The 20,343-nt window shown below is 38.2% G+C and overlaps 1 protein-coding gene across 3 annotated transcripts; it reads right to left on the bottom strand.

Moving 5' to 3' along the window:
• Window positions 1–318: 318 nt before the first annotated feature.
• Window positions 319–20,008, bottom strand: LOC122281358 (germinal center kinase 1). 3 transcript variants are annotated; one of them, XM_043092769.1, is made up of 21 exons: window positions 19,889–20,008; window positions 19,250–19,376; window positions 17,423–17,479; window positions 16,606–16,633; window positions 16,336–16,458; window positions 15,541–15,652; window positions 15,281–15,318; window positions 15,086–15,139; window positions 5,357–5,425; window positions 5,119–5,235; window positions 4,920–4,988; window positions 3,880–3,959; window positions 3,617–3,745; window positions 3,266–3,542; window positions 2,872–2,961; window positions 2,609–2,770; window positions 1,955–2,079; window positions 1,733–1,865; window positions 1,226–1,350; window positions 928–1,107; window positions 319–640 (listed from the first exon to the last, which is right to left on the bottom strand). In XM_043092769.1, the coding sequence occupies exons 2-21, from the start codon at window positions 19,342–19,344 to the stop codon at window positions 601–603; spliced, it is 2,103 nt and encodes a 700-aa protein (XP_042948703.1). In that variant the 5' UTR covers window positions 19,345–19,376; window positions 19,889–20,008; the 3' UTR covers window positions 319–600. The 3 variants fall into 3 exon arrangements, 2 of the variants coding, with proteins under 2 accessions (XP_042948703.1, XP_042948704.1); XM_043092770.1 differs by having other exon boundaries at window positions 19,960–20,007; XR_006230201.1 differs by lacking the exon at window positions 319–640 and adding an exon at window positions 1,423–1,585 and having other exon boundaries at window positions 1,000–1,107; window positions 19,889–19,914.
• Between the last annotated feature and the right edge of the window lie 335 nt (window positions 20,009–20,343).

Below are 20,343 nucleotides of genomic sequence, written 5' to 3'. Positions count from 1 at the left end.
AAGGTGGCGAAATAGACAATTTTGATTTTCAGCTCTTGAGATAGGGAGCTATTTGATAATTAGTGATAGTTGAAAGATGCAATGTGTTGATTTATTAGTTTGAGGTGCAATGAGTAAAACACCTAGTAGTTCAGAGAATCAGTGATGAAAATTATATTTGGCATTTAAATGAACCAATCCAAATTTTGAAACCCCTCTCTATGCATGATTTTACACGCTCCGTTTCGGAAATGGACCCCTTGTAAAACCACCTTCTCGTAGTAGGAAGAGACCCATCTGGAAACAACCAAATTGCTAAAGCTGTGGCTGGAGTAGAAATGTTCAAAACACACTGGCAAAAAGATAAATTATCAACAAGTTGGGTAATTATTGACAAATACATTCAATGGTCATAGTATTACAATTTCAATGTGATGATAGCAAACCCCCTAATTATAGTGATGCCGATACTACACAACAAAAATGGAAAATTAGAAAAAAAAAAATTCATAATAAATAATTTCTTACAATGATGATATGTACATCAATCAGAATAAATGTGCAGAAAGAGGAAACACACTAAATAACAAATAATGCGCTCACAGGACAAGCATCTTTCAATTAAGCTGGGCTGAGATCCCGTGAAACTTGGCCTTGCCATCTGCATAACAAATTTGGCCACATTATACACAAAGCACATTCAACGTTTGAAATCTGGTAAAATCTCGTCAAACTCACAGGTTCATGAGAGGGGATCGGATGGAGGAAGGAGGGCAGCACTCAAAATGATCCATTAAAATTTAGAGCGCATACATGTATTGAGTTGGACCTTAACTGCTGATTATAATCTTTTATTTTCAGGTCATGGAGTCCAAAGATGGTTGGTTTTACCAAGGTGTGCACTCCATGATAATATAATACAATCAGATGAACAATCACTTGACTAACCTCGATAGCAGAAATCTAGCAAGTGGGCTTAAATTGGCATTTGAATTAAGTTCCTTGTTCTGTTGCTTTTTCTTGTTATCGGTTTCTGAATTTGAATTTTGCACTTCAGGCATTGGTTTGACCTTCGTGAACAAACAAGCAGCGAGCTCCTGGAGGTCTTTCAATGAAGATTCCTTTGAACTGCAAACAATAATAATAATTTCATAAAAGAATTTTCAAATAGAACACGGAACAACTTGAGTGATAAGACACTGGGACCCAGACAGGAGAATATGGGAAGGAAGCAGAAATTTTCAACCTTGCCAATTGCTGAAGCAACCTCTTCACAAGAACCTCACAAGATCCAGGCTTCATGCGTTCCACATTTATGAGTGATTTTGTAACAGAATGCACAATGGACCCTTCTGGATCTTCGGCAATGGCCTACAAATAGGACATTGAGCTGCTCACTAAAGATACTAAAACTTGAAGACATGGGTGACGAAGATTGCTTACAATAGTTTATTTTGCACACTTTAGTATCATTAACAAATTCAATGTCCCCGATTCTTTACGAGTATTGAAAGGGTCTTTCTAGGCATAATGTCATTTCAACCCCATCTTCAGAATAATTAGCTCATTTTCACTGACAATAAACTATTATCCTCTGGCTGACCATCTGCACCAAATTTCAATTCTCTGAATGAAAGAACTGTGGTTCACTCTTAACAACTTGTAATTAGCACAAGCAGCTTCATATTGCCCCACATACAAAATTACAACTCTATAAGGTGACTATTTAAAGCAAACACTTCTGGATGCTCACCTCTTTTAGTGAAGGAATAAGCAAAACTGATAATGGAGCAGATGATGATGCTATTTTTAGACTGGCTTCATCATCACTCGCATGCTGTGATCTTGAATTTCCTTTTTGTGCATCAAAGTAGTCAAGAGAATGTCTGAGGTAAAAATGTTGTCCGTTAAAATTTTGCAATAACTAAACCATTAATTTTCTTTTAACTAGCACCTGTGTAAGCAATGGATGTACCTGGAAGAATCTGAGCTGCTTGTCATCTGGTCTTTTCTGCTTTCCTGCAGGTCATTGTTGATCTTTCCCGTTGTAGATCTTTCCCTGGCATTTCCTCTTCTCAACCCTTGAAGTGCAGCCTTCGCCTAATTATTCATATCAACAAAATAATAAAAATACTTTCAGCTAAGTTCAGTGACACATTTATTAAAACAAAAGCTAGGCAAAACCCCAGATGGGAAGCCAATGATTATTTCAAGTTCTGATATTGACCATAAAGGTAATAAAGGAAGTCAGGAACTCAAGTGGGGAAAATATGATTCAATACAAAATCAGGAAAATGTCAGAATGAAACCTTCATAAATATTATGAGGCAGAATGAAAAAAAATAAAGCAAAAAGGTTATGAAATACATCTCATCATTTCAAGAATATACTTGGACAAGTTTCTTTGGTTACTCATTAAAATGCAATAAAGCTGATGCATATAGATACCGATAAAAGCGTTCTGTTGGGTTCAAGAGCCACCGGGTGAGTAATTACAGATCATAAAGCATCTAAACTACAGTTCAGGATGGTCAATGTTGAAAACCCAACTCTTATTTATTTATGTTCACTAGGCATGTTAGAAGCTAACATTAAAGAAACTGAAGACAGCACGACAAACTAAAACAACCTCTGCAAGGTTAATCGCACTGTCTTCAAGTGAGGCAGTATAAGTTTTCTCTTGAATTCCCAGCCTGGATTTTGGAGTCCGAGGAGAGTCAGAATCATCATGTTGGCCTCGAATAACTACAGTTCCACTTGTATCTTCAAAAGCTGCATATGAGCCGCTAAACTACACAGTATGGTAAATTCAAATCAAATGACTGGCTAGCATGGAAAGGGGAGACAGAAACTTAAAATTTCTTATTTATCACACCCAGATAGAAACCATACCGGCATACTTTGATCTCTAAATAGAGATGACTGAGATCCTCTTGGAGAGCGTATAACAACAGTTCCAGACGCACTTGCAGATAATTCATCCTGGAAATTGAGCACCAACAAAAACTTGAGAAGACCTTGAGAGGTTTATATACATCAATGTTCGAAAACAACCAATTGACTTGAAAGTTGGTTAATCAGACTTTTAAGGAGAAAAAGCAAGTCTTTGCTTAACAAACATCAATACCTAATTAAATTAAGCATTAATTAGGACAGCTATAATATTGAAGGGTGACTAGTATAGCTTGTGCTTCAAGTACATGTATTAGTACAGAACAAAATAGGCAGAGTGCCATATGTGTGTGTGTGTAGAGAGAGACAGAGACAGACAGAGAAAGACGAATACATCTCCATGGTAATTATCCTGATGCTCGTTGTTGTATGCTACTCTGGCATCCCTCCCGAAGGAAGCCTCTAGTAATACATGATTCGCATTTCCAGATGCAGACAACCCTTCGTTACCACTATCATGAGTTCTTTTTTGGGCAGCCTGATTATATAAAACTTCTGGTCTCCTTTCTCTAGCTGGAGGTGGTCTTACAACACTCCTAACAGTCCCTGTGCTCTGTGATCCACTAATGCTGAAGTCCCATCCAGCATTTTTCAGGGCTTTACCCTGACCACTGCAGATCAGAAAATGAGTCGGAATTCAAACAAATACCAAACAAAGTACAATTAACCAACAGATTCAACTCACCTGGCTCGCGCAGTTTCTTCTCCTCTTGGATCTCTTGCCAGCTTCACTGTATCGGATGCCTCCCCTATGGCTTTAGTACCATTTCTAGAAACATCTGCATCTTCCTTTATTTGGTATCTTGGACGCTCTCTGTCAAGAATAGAGAAGGTATGACGTTAACAAGAAGCAGACTCTGCACTAACACACTAATTCTGCATTTTATTTTTAGTTCTGTATTGAACACAGATGCATGCCACTACTAGGTTATATGGATGTTCACACACCTTATTCTCTCCAAAAGTCTCGGACTCCTCTTAGCATTTCTTATGAAACGGTGTTTGAGAAGTTCCTTAGCACTTGGCCTCTGCAATTGATTAAAAAGGATATAATACAAAATGTTAGAGTGCTCAATAAAAGTTAAAAAATGTTGACACAAGATGTGAGAACCTTAGATCCAAAGAAATCTTATATTATATTCAGGAAGACACTACAGTGAAGCAAATAATTCTAGCCAAAATATTGACTAAGCTAGTTCTACTTATATGCTAACGTGGCACTCATGTCACTGAAGTTGAGCGGGATTAGAATTGCTGTCCTGAAAACTATAAATATAAAAGAGAACACCATAATGGGTTTTTGCCCACCGATACAAAGTGTGTTGAACATCAATTAAATCATCTGGCATGCCAACAACTCAATATAATATAAGATACTGAGATTGTCGAATTATAAATATGTAAAGTCTACAGAAGCTCCAAGCTAGTAACCTTAATTGAAAGGATCTCTCATCTAAGAGGGGAGAATGAAACTTAATCGAATGCCCCCCATATTTTCTTTATCATCAATAAAACTAGCAGGTTCAAGTAAAATCCAAAATCAAATATATTTAACAAAATATTATCTACTTGCCAGAAGAAAAAAGAAATAATATATTACGTAATGCTCTGCAAGATGGTCCAAGCTATTGACCTTAATCATACCCATTCATAGCATATAGAGAATGAGGAGACTTTGCTTAATTTGGTGTACTCACATGTATACCTCCGGTGTACTTGGGCTATGCCTATTTTTATCAATACAATTACTTCTTACTTATTAAAAAAAAAAGAGAGAGAGAGAATGAGGAGACTGGGAAGTGTACTTGGGTCTCTCTAGCACCTTTATTATACATGGCTGCAAATACATAGAATGACCAAACTACCCCTGTAACAAATTCTTCTTGCTAACATGCTCTTTTAATCCTGATAAACTCTTCACCACTTATCATTTAAAAATATGCACTTTCGAAAACAGTGGGGGGTATTTGAAGGGTATAATTACTTGCCTCTGCAGGTACTTTCTTTAAACACAACGCAACAAATTCTTTCATCGGACGAGAAAAATGATCATCCAGCTGCATGAAAAACACAAGTCACGATTTCTTTAAATTGTGAAGTATGATGCTTCCATCAGGTTAAAAGCATTTCAGTGTTCCATTTTTATACCAAGAATAATCACTGAGGCATTAAGGAATGATAACAGACCTGTGGTGGATTTTCCCGAGGAATGATAAAAAGAACTCGCATTGGGTGAAGATCCGCAAGTGGAGGTTCCCCTTTGGCCATCTCAATTGCAGTTATTCCAAGAGACCAGATATCTGCCTGCGTCAAGAAAAGGGTGAAAAGGGGAAGCATGGAGTAGGGGTGGGAGGTTCATAAGCAACAACAAAAAATACAACTCCCAAAAATTAAAGATCCCAAACACTGTTTTGAGATATAATACCTTCTCATTGTACCCTTCTGAATTTTGAATGACTTCTGGCGCCATCCAGAAAGGTGTTCCCACAAATGTCTGACATTGTTAAACAAATTAATGCATCCCAGACATGACCAATTATTAAATAGTTGACAACATCACAACCAAACTCAAAGACCATATATTTGAGAACTTGGAAGAAAGATAACTTCCAATAAATCAAGTTTCTGCCCCCCCCCCCCCCCCCCCACCCCCCCTTCCCACTCGCATTCAAATTTTTTTTTTTTTTCTAGGTAAAAGAAGTTTTATTGATCCACGTAAATAGGCAAAGTCCGAGTACATAAGAAATATACGAAGAAGAGCCTAATTACAAAACTACGTGCTACTGAAAGTAGCATACAAATCGTTTAGACTCATTCCATTCCATACAATAGAAGAGGTCCACAACAACAAAGTATGAAAGAAAAAATCCCTAAAACTGTCCGGGGAGAGTTCTCTATCCTCGAAGCAGCGGCCATTTCTTTCGTTCCATATGCACCACATTAAGCATAGAGGTACCATCTTCCACTCTCATCCATAAGACGTGAGATTTTAAAAATTAACACTCGTCGCCTCCATTGTCCGATATGGCAATAAAACCGGGAAATAAATAGCTGTCATAACTAACTTGACAGCTACAAACAGTAGGCAATCAGGAAGAAAGATTTTTTTTTTTTTTTTTTTTTTATAAGTAATATTAAATTTTATTGAAATAAAAAAAGGCATAAGCCAGGTACACTGAAAGTATACATGTGAATACACCGCTTTAAAAGCTAGAGACTGTTACAAGGAAATCATCTAAGCTGAGACCATTAAACTCTAAAGCAACGGCCCGTGAAAACAGTCTTCCATAAAAAAATTCCTAAATTCTTCTACAGATCTTTCCTGGTCCTCAAAATGTCTATCATTTCTTTCACTCCAGATGCAACATAAGATACAAATGGGGGCCATTTTCCACATTGTTGCAATCTGTGTTGTCCCTGAGATCCCTCTCTAACTTGCCAATAGTTCAACTACCCTTCCCGGCATTGTCCATGCTAGCCCCATTCTGCTAAAAAAATGATTCCAAATATCCTTGGCAAAGTCACAATGTAGGAGTAAATAGTCCATTGTTTTTACACACATAGCATCAATCCATCATTATAAGACCACGCCTTCTTAAATTATCAATGGTTAGGATCTTCCCAAGGGCTGCTGTCCAGACAAAGAATGCAGCCTTGGGAAGTGCTTTACTCCTCCATATGCTCTTCCACGGGAAGTTGGGCGAAGGTTGGGCTATAAGTGTCTCATAAAAAGTACCTACCGAGAATTTCCCTTTCCGATAAGGTCTCCAAACGAACTTGTCTTCAGTTAAAACATCAGGGGAGATATTATGGAGTAGGTTAAAAAACTCCATACCAATTTATGTTCCAAACTTGGGCATCATATGTAGTACCCCACAAGTCAGCCACATTCGCGTCTTTTTCCCCTACAATGCTGAAAATAGCGGGGTAAGCCGCCTTAAGAGCTGTATCACCCACCCACATATCATGCCAAAAACTGATTCTCTAACCATTCCCCATACACAACCTGGTGTTACTAGAAAATACCCCCAACCTTTTCTTATATACTTCCATATGCCCCCCTCCCCTCATTAGATCACCAACCCCCCCCCCCCCCCCCCCCTTGCACTCTCATACTTTGCATCAATCACCCCTTTCCATAAGGCTTCCCTCTCGTAATTAAAGTGCCACAACTATTTCCCTAGTAAGGCCTTATTAAAAACCCTCACATTGTGAACCCCCAAACCACCCTCACGCAATAGTGTACACACCTAATCCCACCCAACTAAGTGAAATTTAAAACTCATCCCCTAGACCACTCCACAAAAAGTCACGTTACATTTTTTCAATCTTAGAGGCAATGCTAGCTGGAATGGGGAATAAAGACAAGAAATAAGTGGGAAGGTTAGATAAGGTGCTCTTAATAAGTGTGAGCCTTCCCCCCTTAGATAAATATTACATTTTCCACCTGGCCAACCTATGCTCTAATTTTTCTACCACCACCGCCCAAATTGTCTTAGCTTTAAAAGATGTCCCCAAAGGGAGGCCAAGATACTTCATTAGCAATGAAGAAACCCCACACCCCAAAATGTTGGCCAGCCCCCGAATGTTTCTTACTTCCCCCACCGCCACCATCTCCGTCTTCGCGAGATTTATCTTTAAACTAGAAGCGCTTCAAAACATCGTAGAATGGCCCTCAAAGATTGAATATGCCCTACATTATCATCACAAAACAGCAACATATCATCTGCAAATAAGATATGGGAAATAATAATGGGACCATGAGGATTCCCCATTGAAAATCCTGAAAAGAACCCACCTGCTACAATAGCCGAAACCATCATACTTAGAGACTCCATCACAATCACAAACAGTAGGGGGGATAATGGATCACCTTGTCATAACCCCCGCGAGCTATTAAAGAAACCCACTACCAAGACTGAAAACCGAGTCGTAGATATACTATGTCTCATCCATCCCCTCCATTTTCCCCAAAGCCACAACAACCCAATAGATAGAGCAAAAAATTCCAATTAACATGATCATAAACCTTCTCCATATCCAATTTACATAAAATACCCGAAACCCTCGTCTTAAGCCGGCCGTCCAAACATTCATTGGCTACAAAAACCAAATCCAATATTTGCCTACCTTGTACAAAGGCATTTTGGGACTTCGAAATAATCTTATCCAAGACCGTGCTCATCCGGTTGGCCAAGACTTTTGCGAGTATCTTGTACACACTGCCTACAAGACTAATAGGCTTGAAATCTTGTACCCCTCTTGCACCCACCTTTTTGGGAACAAGTGCAATGAAGGTAGCATTCAGACTCTTCTCAAATTTACCAAAAGTAAATAACTTCTGGAAAACCAGCATAACATCCTCTCTCACCACCTCCCAACAAGCCTGAAAAAATGCCATAGTAAAACCATCCGGCCCTAGAACTTTATCTTTGTTCATTTTCCTGATGACTTGGTGTACCTCTATTTCTTCAAATGGTCTCTCCAACCAAGCCATACTATTTTGATCAATGGCCTCAAAAGCTACCCCATCAACTATAGGCCTCCATGCATACGGTTCTTCCAACAAATGTTCAAAATGTCCAGCTACATGATCTTTAATTTATGCTTGATCTAAAACAGAATTGCCATCGATGTTCATGGACTCAGTTGTATTAAACCTCCTATGAGAATTTACCACACGGTGAAAAAACTTTGTAGATTTATCCCCCTCCCTAAGCCACAAGGCCCTTGACTTTTGCCTCCATGAGATCTCCTCCATTAAGATCAACCTTTTTAACTCTTGAGACTACTTGCCCTTTGCGACCAACCTCGTCTTCCACACCCTCCAAACTTTCTAGTTCTCGAAACAGGGACTTCTTTTGTATTGCTACATTACCAAATACTTGTTCATTCCATGTCTTCAAATCTCTCTTTAAAGCTTTCAACTTTCCCGCCAACACCTTGCTCGGAGTGCCCTGTATTTGATAAAAACTTCACCATTGCCTAACCAACTCCACAAACCCTTTCCTGCCAACACCTTGCTCAAAGTGCCCTGTATTTGATAAAAACTTCACCATTGCCTAACCAACTCCACAAACCCCTCAGATTTTAACCACATGTTCTCAAACTTGAAGGGCCTTCTAACCCCCAGGATTCCCCCACAATCTAACATAATAGGAAAATGGTTCGAGCACAACTGAGAGTCTTTTCTGACATGAATCTGGAAACTGTATCTCCCACGAAGCAGATATGAGAAATTTGTCTAGTCTTGACCAAGCGTGATTGTTAGACCAAGCATAGTCACCTCCCATGAGAGGTATGTCCATGAGTCCTAACTCTGAAATGAAATCTGAGAATTCCCCCATGGCATGGTTTTGCCGTCCCTCTCCCAATCTTTTGCTTGGAAATCTTGTCACATTAAAGTCCCTTCCTATACACCATGAAATCTCCCACCATAAACATAAAACAGCAAGCTCATCCCAAAGTAACCGCCGTTCAAACTCCAGATTAGAACCATATCTGTAACACCCAATCCCAAAAGTATGATTTTTTATTATTATTATTATTATTATTATTATTATTATTATTATTATTATTTATTAGATATGTTTTGAGGTAGTAATTTGGTTTTGAATAGAATTCATCTTTTGATAACTATAAGCCCTTTTGATTCTCTATTTGATTTCCTAATCAGAAAACTATTTTTTTCAAACACTTCAAAACTCTTATCCTCTCAGATTTTCTTTCATCGTGGGAGTAGTTCTCCAAAGTTTAGTTGAATTCAAACTCTCAACTCTAGACTTTATCCAATTTCTTCTCAAGACTCACGGCATCTCCCTCTCCCTCATCTATAAATCCCACATGATCCTTTATATTAAACACAAAAACATCTAGAGAAAATATTATGCATACCAGCCCAACGTAACAACCCCTACAACCGAGAAAAACCACTCTCACAGCCAACCGAAACACTTAACTCGCTGGAAACAGCCACAGAAAGCGCCGGCCAGCCCAATCCTGTCAAACCCACTCCCCTTCCAGTAAGCCCACGCCGGAATCTTCTCTATCCCTCCATTTTTTTTCCGTTTGACAGCTCTCTCTCTCTCTCTCTCTCTCTCTCTCTCTCTCTCTCTCTCTCTCTCTCTCTCTCTCTCTCTCTCTCTCTCTCTCTCTCTCTCTCTCTCTCCACCATTCCGAGGAGCTCTTTGGCGTCGCCGATCACTCCCAGCCACCCCAAAGCCACCGTTGCCTCAGCTTCCTCTCAGTGAGCATCGCACAACCATTTGTTTTCTTTTTTCTTGTTTAGTTGATACGTGATGTGAGCCACTCCCGTAAGCTTTTTCCTTCATTTTAATTGTTTTGTTCCAGACTTCCCAAAAAACCCCTTCAATGCTTCCATAATCACATGTAAGCCCTTTGACCTTTAGCCTATGCCCTCCTAAACCAGATTCTGTTTATTACAATGGCCTTTGGGCTTTAAGCCATTCGACCAAGTGGTGTCCTTTTAAGGGTGTTGGGCCTAGTTTTTTTTAATAAACCTATTAGACTTAGTTTTTTAACTGGACTTGTTTAATTTGGGTGGGCTTATTTTACTATTTATTTTTCAGAAAATATTTATAAATTAGCATACTGTTTAATGTGAGTTGATGGTGTTTTATGAGAAACTGTTTTAGTGTATTTGAGTGCGTTGTTTAATTAAATAAATATAGTAATCATAGACTTGCTTTTATCAGAAAATATTTCAGAGATTTTAAGCATATTAGTATACTTTTAATGTATTCTTTTATATTATTTTTTAGCCTATTATTTTAGTTAATATCCAATTAACCTTTAACTAGATTTTTATAAAATTATTAAGTTATATGTTTACACAGAATATTAAGTATTATGATATGAGTTTTGGAATAATATTATTTATGTAATTTTTTTATATTTGAATGTTTATTAAATTATCTCTATGATAGGATTTTAAGTATTTAGAATGCTACGACACGTTTTCTAGAAAAGTTTATTAACGTCTAGTGCCTCGTATAGGTCACGAGCTACGACATGAGATTGTGAAAGTAGCGCTAAGAGGTAATTAGTATGATCATATAATTGCATGTGCTGTAAATTTTCTAATGGTATATGAAAATATGATGTTTGTTTACACTACGCTACAAGCTAAGTCAAGGATTGATTTCTTTCACGACTTTGATGAATTATAACATTATGTTTGTATGAATGAATTTGTTGTTTGATGGAGTGAATGATTCTAAAATCACATGGAAGCCATGAAATGTTCATGTAGTAATTTAAGTCAAATATGCCATGTAATAAAATAGCCAGTTTATGTATGCCATGTTCATGTGGTGATTAAATCATATATGCTATGTAATATCATGAAGTATTTAGATCAAGTATGTTAGGTAAGGTTCATATAGAACTCAGATCATATATGTCATGGAATGTTTATGTTTAGATCATATTATGCCATGTACAAGAATATGTCATGTTATGTTATGCCACGAACAAGGATATGTCATGTTATGCTATGCCATTTACAAGTATATGCCATGCTAGAAAAGTCCATGATATTAAATAAGTTCTCATGCATCAAGAAAGATAAGATGTTTAAGGGTGACACGGACCTAAGCGTGTCGCACTTCAAGTTATGTTAAGGATGACACGGACCTAAGCATGTTCATCACAAGTTATGTTAAGGATAACACAAACCTAAGTGTGTTCATCACAAGTTATGTTAAGGGTGACATAGTCCTAAGCGTGTTCACCACAAGTTATGTTATGCAGTGCCATGGACTCAAGTGTGGTTCACCTTATGTTAAGTGAAACACGGACTCAAGCATGTTTCACTCCATGTTATGACAAGTTATGGGGTGCCAAGGACTCAAGCGTGGTTCACCATATAATAAGTGAAAGACAAGATAAATAAGTAATTCATGCATTCACGTTTATATGTTCACCATGATTATGTATGTCTCCGCTCATGTTGATGATGAATAGACATGCTATGAGAATCTGTGAATGATATATGTTTGTTTTGAAGAGTCTTTCAAAAATTAGGTCTTAAGTTAAATTATATTTTACGGTATAATGTACTATTTACTGAGTATTCGACTCATTTTTTATGTTTGTTTCTTTGTTTCTTTGTTCTCTTCTACATTTAACTGTCACAGATGATGATTGTAAGGACGTAAAGCTAGAGGATTAAGAGTAGATCTAGTACAAGGACTTAGTTTCTTTTATGATTTTTGGACAAAAAGTCACGCATAGGGTTAGTTTATGTTTTATTTTTACATTTTCAATTTTCTGCTTTAAAAAAACAGTTATGTTAAGTTTAATTAATGTTTTCAATAAATGAGGTATTTCAGGATATGAATTTCTTTTCCGGGCATTATATTATATACGTTAGTGACATCTCTATCCTACGGGAACGGGGTGTTACAATATTCCCTAGCAAAAGCCCACACAAAGTCATCTACAGAACTTTTAAACGAGCATCCCACAAAATATTCTCCCACAAACTCATCAATGTTCTCCACCACCCTTTTATCCCACAACCAATATTCCCCCCGATGCCCCATCCGAAGGTAAGTATGCCCAACCTAAATATTGGCAACCCCAGATACTCCAAATAGTCCTTATAAGTTTCAATTTCGTTTCCTGCAAACATATGATGTCCGTCTTCCATTGCCTAAGCAGCGATCTTATTCAGAGGCGTTTATCAATATCATTCAGCCCCTTTACATTCTAGGTCAGGATTTTAGGCAACATTAATCAACTATTCCAGCCCTTCCTTTGTTACATCCCTGACTCACGCTCCCCTCCTTTCCATCATAATTAAGAGACCAAGTTAGCCTTTTCAACTCCCTATTTCTCTGTCCCTGGTCCTCCATGTTGATGTCCTGCTTCTATGGTTATCAGGAGTGCCTTGAATTGTTATTCATAACCTTTACAGAATATCCCTATCCAATCTTGAAGCTCCTCCACTTTTTTTAGAATCCAATCCAATGGAGTACAAGGAGGAATACTCCTTAAAGGAGTGGGATCATTTCCTGGACACCCCTCTCCTTCTTCTGTAACTCTGGGAGACTCACATAAAATCAGAGCTCCCCCTTTTCCTCCCCCTTCTCCTTCACACAACTTCATCATAAGCACCCATTTGTGACTCCATGCTCCCCTCCTCCTCAAACTCAACCAACAGCACAATCTAACCCATCTCCCTCTCCTCAAACTCTGCCATCAATATTTCAGAGGCCACTTCTTCGTCGCGCTAGGACAAAGCCGCTGCCTCAGCAAGACCAGTAGCCTCCTCGTCGAGTACAACCATCACCACCTCTGGAGGAGCGTCGCCAACAGCCATCATCGCTGTCTGTGGAGGTTGCACCCCCATAGGGCCAAAGCCGATAATGTTGAGGCCTATTTCTCCATTTTCCTTCCCAACAATGGCTGATTTTTGCACCAGCACCACCGGCGACAGGTCTACCTTTGACGTCGGAGCCACTTTGGTCATCACTGTCGTTGACGGCACATGGATCTCTGTCGAGGCCTAGCCAGACCCCGATGGGCCAGCCTCTGTCTGGTTAAGCTGCCTCCAGACATGGACTGGCTTTGCTAAGCCTTGGGCCCATAGCCCAAGGCCTTCACTTTAGGCCCAACCAGCTGCTTACTGAGGCCCGATCCGTGTTGATACCCCCCTAGCCTAGCTGCACGCTGAAGCCTGCTTTCTGAAGCCCAGCCTGCCCCACTTGAGGTTTTCCTTTAGGGCCCAATTCACGGCCCAAGCCCATATGTAGAACTCCTTTCCCCTTAACACAACTTTTAAGGCATTCTATTTCTTCCAATAATGCCCCCACCGTTTCCTCCATATTACCCAACGCCTTAAGCATGGTTTCCTCATTTGCACCCAACAACACTCCGCCATCTCCTTCACCCTTCTGAGCATCCTCCGAAATGGTCTCTAGCACCTCTAGATGTTTCGTGGCTCGAGTTTGAACCCTCTAAGCTTGGGTCACCTCACTGTAAGTCCATGAGCCTTCTACCATCGGACATGAAGGGAATGCCAGAGCTGTGCTGCCAACTCCACCACCCAACAGCACTCTATTTCTCTCACTCAAAGCAGAGTATTTCAGAGCACTCTGTCTCTCGCTCGAAAAAGGGGAAGAAAGAGTGAGCTCCTTCAGAGTATCCTTGAAATTCCGCCATCCCTCCCCCTTCCTCCCTTTTGGCACCATTAACAGACCTATCCTCTTCTCGTTGCCAAGCACCGATATGGAGTAGCAGCTTCCTTTGAGATTACGGCCCCTCTGCACTACTAGCACATGTTGTCCTTTTCTACAGGTTCTAAGGAACTCCGGTGAACCCTGTAAAGCAATGCATTCTTCACCATATAACCCAACCACCCCATAGCTTCATGATCCGCAAAGATGTAGTTCACCACATGGCAGTTGCTCTCCGTGATTCTCCACCACCACCCGTCTTCCATCTTAAATGTAAATACCTTCTGATCAATGTGAACCTCTCTATCATCCCCATTGTGCTCGCACCAACTTTGCAAACCAAACTAAAAACGAAAAGAAAAATGGGAACAAATTCCCGACGATAACAGAACAGAGACTGAGAAAAGTTCCTGACAAGTAGCGTTGTGGAATACGAGGAAATGGGAGAAGTTCCCAACAAGAAGCGTCGTGGAACAGGAAACTCACACCCGGCAATAAATGCCGGTGATGAGATTATGAGTGAACATGGGGACAATAGTTGTACGGACATGGGGTGGAGAAAGAGAAAACCAACCTAGATCAATAATATTTATCTCTTCCTAGGCATCACTAAGGTCAATCCCATCTGACTATAGAATTCACCCCATAATGTGTATGCAATCTTGCAATGAAGTAAGAGATGATCAATAGACTCTCCACTCAGAGGTGGACTTGGGGGGGCAAACCACCACCAACACCTCCAAAAGTTTTTCAAGAAGAAAGAATTAATTAGATTCTTCCGCAAAACGTCTCACATCATCACGAGAGAAAGAAAATCATGAACATTAGTAGATAAATTATGTGCCCCTCTGCCCTCAGACCTCCCCTCCCCAGCCCCAGCCCCAGCCCCACCCAAAAAAACCCCAGCCCATGCGAAACAAGCAAAGAATTACAGTATGACAGAGATGGAGTACCTTTCTTCTTGATATAGTCCTTGTTAATTGTGCAGAAACCCCAAAATCTGCAACCTGTGACAAGGTGACACTCTCAATGCAGACGGCCAGAAGCAAATTTATGTAATTCAACCCATATCATCGATGTTTTCCAGTTAGTCAGCCTTTACACAGAATTATGCCAATTGTAGGCTTCATTGAGCAAAAAATTTATACCTTGACATCGCCATTCTCAGTCAACAATATGTTTGCCGCTGCAAAAATTATAATATTAGGTCATTGCACAAAGATAAAAAAAAATTTTAAAAAAAAAAATTGGGAGAAAGTTTAAGTGGAAAATTATTACGAGGCTGCAGGGGGGGGAAAAACATGTTTCAAACACAATATATCAAATTTATGAAATCTTTAAGAAAACAAATTGGGAAATTTCTCAGTATATCTGTTATGTAGACAGTCAGTGTGGGTGGCAAGAAAACCTTTAATATCTCGATGGATTTTTCCTTCATTGTGCAGATACTCAATTGCATGCAGCAAGTCACGTAATATACAAGCAATTGACATTTCATCTAGTGGAGGACCTGATTGGAGCTGCAGAAGCAAAAATTTCTGTCAGCTGTCAAGAAGAATGTATGCAATATAGCATTTTTTAATATATTTTTTTATAAGTAATTTTTTTTAATATATAATGCATAAATTATTAAAGAAAGAGCAGCATTGAGTATAAAAACAGTATACAAGAGGACAAATATGCAATGTATGAAATTATTTTTAAATATTTTTCCATCTATGTGTATTTAAGAACTTGCTTGCATCCATAAACACGAACACATAGAAGAAGAAAGATAAGAAGCAGCTCAATCAAGCAACTTTGACAAGAGTTTCTCTTCTCATTGAAAAGTGTGAAGAAAGGTTAGGCAAATCATTCATAAAATGACAAACATACCTAAGAATATTACAGTTTACACAAGACAAAGGACAGAAAGATAGGTAACTAAGAAAAAGAGCAATAAATGAACACTAGGTAATCAGTACTCATCAGATGAACATGTAAACAAGTATCAAATTTTCATGCAATGAATATGCAGTTTACGCATGAAAAAAATGCATTTTTTCCTTTGCATCAACCTAACACCAAAAGATCTCACATCTGTGACAAACATTTACAAGACAGAGAGATAAAGATCTTTCAACAACACTCAAATCCTAAAAAGAAAGCAACTTCAAACTTTCATGCGATGAACATGTAGATGAAAGTCAATAAAGTAACCTACTAGATCAGCAACCGAGCCACCAGCCATGTATTCCATTATGATCCAGAGTTTAGTCTGGTGGAGATGGGAACCATAGTACTCGGTAATATAGAGAGATCGACATTGTGACAAAACGGAAATTTCCTGTCATTAAAAAAGATAGATGAGGTACGTAATTGTTTATTTACAGCAGATATGAGCCAATGAGCTGTAGCTCAAATGGCATTTCCTCCTGTCATAAGAATGGAGTGAATCGTGAACTTGGGGCAGAAGAAAATTGTGAAGTAATACCTTCTGAATGTCTTCAATTTCATCCTCTCTGCAGAAGAAAATTGAGAAGGTAGTTTTAACCATTGCTCATTAAACAAGTCAAATAAGAATTAAATGTGAAGCATGCTGTGAGCTAAAAAGTGCACACTTGCAACCAAAAATCAGCAGCAAATAATGAAGCAGAGAAAAAAAATAGATGTCATAAAAAATCAGACAAGGCCCTTGACATGAGTAATAAGACTAAAAAATACCATCCAATCAGCTAAATAGGTCAATAAAAATCTTTCAAAAACATCTCCAGATATTCTTACACAAGAAAGGAAATGTGGAAGCCCAATAGTGCTTCTTTCCTTTTTGATAACGTTACAGCAGATTCAGGTGAGGTAAGTAGAGGCTTAGAGCAACCTCCAAATTGATATAAACAAGCCATTTTTTTAAAGGTAAAAATGACTTTACTACTGAGAATGAAATAGGTGTTCCCCAAATACACAGGAAGTATACAAAAGAAAACACCTAAATACATTCTAGGAACCTGAAAAAGAAACAAGTGCTTAAAACACCATCATTGCTGTTTTGGGCAAGTGCTTAAAACACTCAAGAGTCTATGTAATGAAATTGTGTTTTTTTAATTCGCAAAACGATATGGGAATCAGATGATCCTGGACTTTTTTCCTGAACTTTGTACTGTTCGAAAAGTTCATATCAGAACAAGAAACAGCCCCCAAAAGAGAAAAAAAATAAAAATAAAAATAAGGAAAAAAAAAAACCCCTTAACTCTGGATGATGAAAGTAGAATCTAAAACCATAAGAACAAATGTGTGGGAAGCTATCTACTTACGACTCTTCCAAGTCAATTACTTTAATCGCTACTTCTTTGTTAAGCTCCTTATCAAACCTGCAAATTAGGAAGGTATCAAGGTCATCAGCAAAATGCAGCAAATGTTCATTAGATTATGATGAACTGTATGACTATCTTATATAAGCATTAAATTTTACTAGGTAGATATCAACCTGTACATGAGGCAATCATGATCAGTCACCAATTATGATTTTAATATACCATCATATATTTATCAAATTCAAGGGAATGTGCTAGCACTGATAGGGCCACATAGCCAAAAGTGTGTGCACCACTCAAATGAAAGTAGCATGCCTAGTGCTTTCAAGTAAAAAAAAATGTGAATTTTCCAATTTGATAACAGTGTGATTGCATATTAGAAACATGATCACAACCAGGAAGTCAGCACACAGGGAGCTGACCCTACACATGATCTGTTGGCAGTGCATGAATCATAAAGTTAAAAGGTCCATGGTTCAAGGACCAGTGGTTGGGTGGAGGAGTCGGCACACACTGGGATCACAACTAGTAAACTATTTGTAATAAAGATAACATTCTTCTCCTGTAGCATCTCCAATGATTAAGTGCCACCTTAAACAGCCAGAAGAAAGCGAGGGAATACTGATCATCAATGTGGGCATCACTCAGACAGCTTATTAATCATACAACTTTTGCCTAAAACCCAAAACAGTCCCTGCTGAAGAACTAATATGAAAAGTGCATGCCTGCACGTGTCTACAACCCAAAACTATACAGCCACACATCCTTATTACATCTTCTCTCATAAGATTCAGGAATTCCTCTCATATGTGAAGATAAATATTTCCCACTTCTTTCAATCCTTAATAAGAAAACCACATAGATGCTGATATGGGATCCATATTTCAGCCATCAAAGAACATTCTTCCTTATTTTTTTTTTATACAATTACATCTAGAGTTTTTCATCCTTCATCTTAAAATTCACTTTTCATTTTTTCAAGGTCTGATGTTAACCTTATTGAAATCTATTAGGACCTATTCCGTAATTGGCTTGTTTGTGGGCACGCTGTGCAATGTGATTAATACACAACACAACTGCATGGACAAGCTTTACCCCAACTGAACTAACAGATTGAAATGGATATTGTGAGTCAATAACCCAACCAAAGTGCAATGCCAGAGTCTGTACATACACTTATGTAGATTAAGAAATTTGAATTATGAGTTCCTGAATGTATACGATAATTGAAACACGGTAATGTAATTTTTTGAGTTAATTCACTAGGTTGGACCAAAATTTGAGACAAATTAGGTTCTGTTCAGGCTCCTTGTATTTTAATTGCGAACATTCACAGTAAGAAACAAGTTCCTTTTCAAAGTATATGGCGGCAGAATTTAATTGATTCTCTTGCATACAATCCGCGTATTTAGGCAATGCACCTCTGCATCTTTTCAATAAATTGCTTGTATTCATGAATTAATTATATAATTATCACCAAATATAAATAATTTTATATTATGCAGAATTATCATGATTCCACTTAAAGTAAGTTAAAAAATACAAATGAATCTTTTTTACCAATAAAAGTATAGTGTTACAAAAGAATTTTTTTTTTTTTTTTTTTTTATCAAACTCATGTCCTAACCCTCCATCCTGTTCTCGATTGGGAAGGAGCAGCAAAAGATTACTATTCTGCAAAAGCAAAAACCATGAGGATCTCACAACCTTAAATGGATTGCAAAGCCACCCACAAAACACAAAGTTCACTAGCAAGTTATCCAGGAAAGCAAATGTATATAACAGTATAGCGTAATTAAGAAGAAAGATGACACCAATCGAACTTACCCTTTATAAACATCGCCGAATGATCCTCTCCCAATCAGCTCCAATGAAGAAAATCTTGTTCCTGCAGCCTCCACTAGCCCTGCGGCATCGGTCATCTTCACAAGGAAATCCTTAGTATCCTCACTCGCTACACAAATCCAAAACACCAAACCAAACAATGCTTAGACACAAACTCGAGCCCAATGCCTCCAAGTTCCCACATTCTTCAAAACCCACTACAAATTCACCATCCCAAATTCACAAAACCCCAAGTGGGTAAATAAACCCGAATATTGTATTCAAATGCAAAATCTGAAAACACCATGTGCAAGCACCAAATCAATCATCCCCCGAGATCAAACACAAATCACGCGCTAAAATCCCATATCTAAAAAAAAAAAAAATAACTAGAAAAAATAACACAATGCAAAGAAGCTCTTAGACTCAAAGCAAAGCACTTGGGTCAGATATGATTTTCCAATTCTCGTTACGAAACGTGGGATAATGACACGCTGACTGCCCACCAGAATAGAATTTTAGGGGACAAAACAGACGGAGAGAAATTCCATCGAATGAAAGCGAAACGATAACACACGCGTGCCCTCAGGCTTTCGGATTCTTAAAATCTCGACGTAATTGGGTTTAAACTTCAAAGCTAACCTGGGTGTCGTTGAAGGGAGTGAGAGCAAAAGAGACTTTGGGAGCTCCAAGGGGATCGAGAGGAACTGTACCTTTGCTTAACGGAGCATTGCTTTCGTTCTCTACGTAATAATTGGAAACAAAAATAGATTTAAAAAAAAAAAAAATCAAACGTTTTAATTTAGGGCTGGGCAGGGCCGGTTTTAGAAAAAGCCTGCAGTGCAAAAATAACTTTCATATATTTATTTGAGAAAATCTATTTTCAATCTTTCTTTTTTTATTTTTACACCAAACACATTATTGATGCGAATATTTATTATATTAGCTAGCATAAAAATTATTGTCATAAAAAAATAATTATTTTCATTAGATTTTAGGGTTTTATTTTTAGGCTTTTAAAAATTTTAGAATGTGAAAAATAATTAAGTGTGGTGTATTTTTTTAATTAATAAAATCTAAATGGTGACTTGAGATTG

This window comes from Carya illinoinensis, chromosome 11 (genome assembly GCF_018687715.1).
Source record: "Carya illinoinensis cultivar Pawnee chromosome 11, C.illinoinensisPawnee_v1, whole genome shotgun sequence".
Lineage (NCBI taxonomy): Eukaryota > Viridiplantae > Streptophyta > Magnoliopsida > Fagales > Juglandaceae > Carya > Carya illinoinensis.
Note: the sequence above shows the minus strand (reverse complement) of the source record. Positions and strands in the feature narration are given on the sequence as shown.

What these genes read in the sequence shown, in the direction of transcription:
- LOC122281358 (XM_043092769.1), bottom strand. Translation starts at nt 19,344, where the DNA reads ATGACCGATGCCGCAGGGCTAGTGGAGGCTGCAGGAACAAGATTTTCT. An exon ending in TTCGGCGATGTTTATAAAGG is followed by an intron (nt 17,480 to 19,249) that starts GTAAGTTCGATT and finishes CCTAATTTGCAG; the next exon opens with GTTTGATAAGGAGCTTAACA. An exon ending in GAAGAAACTGCGCGAGCCAG is followed by an intron (nt 3,543 to 3,616) that starts GTGAGTTGAATC and finishes TCTGATCTGCAG; the next exon opens with TGGTCAGGGTAAAGCCCTGA.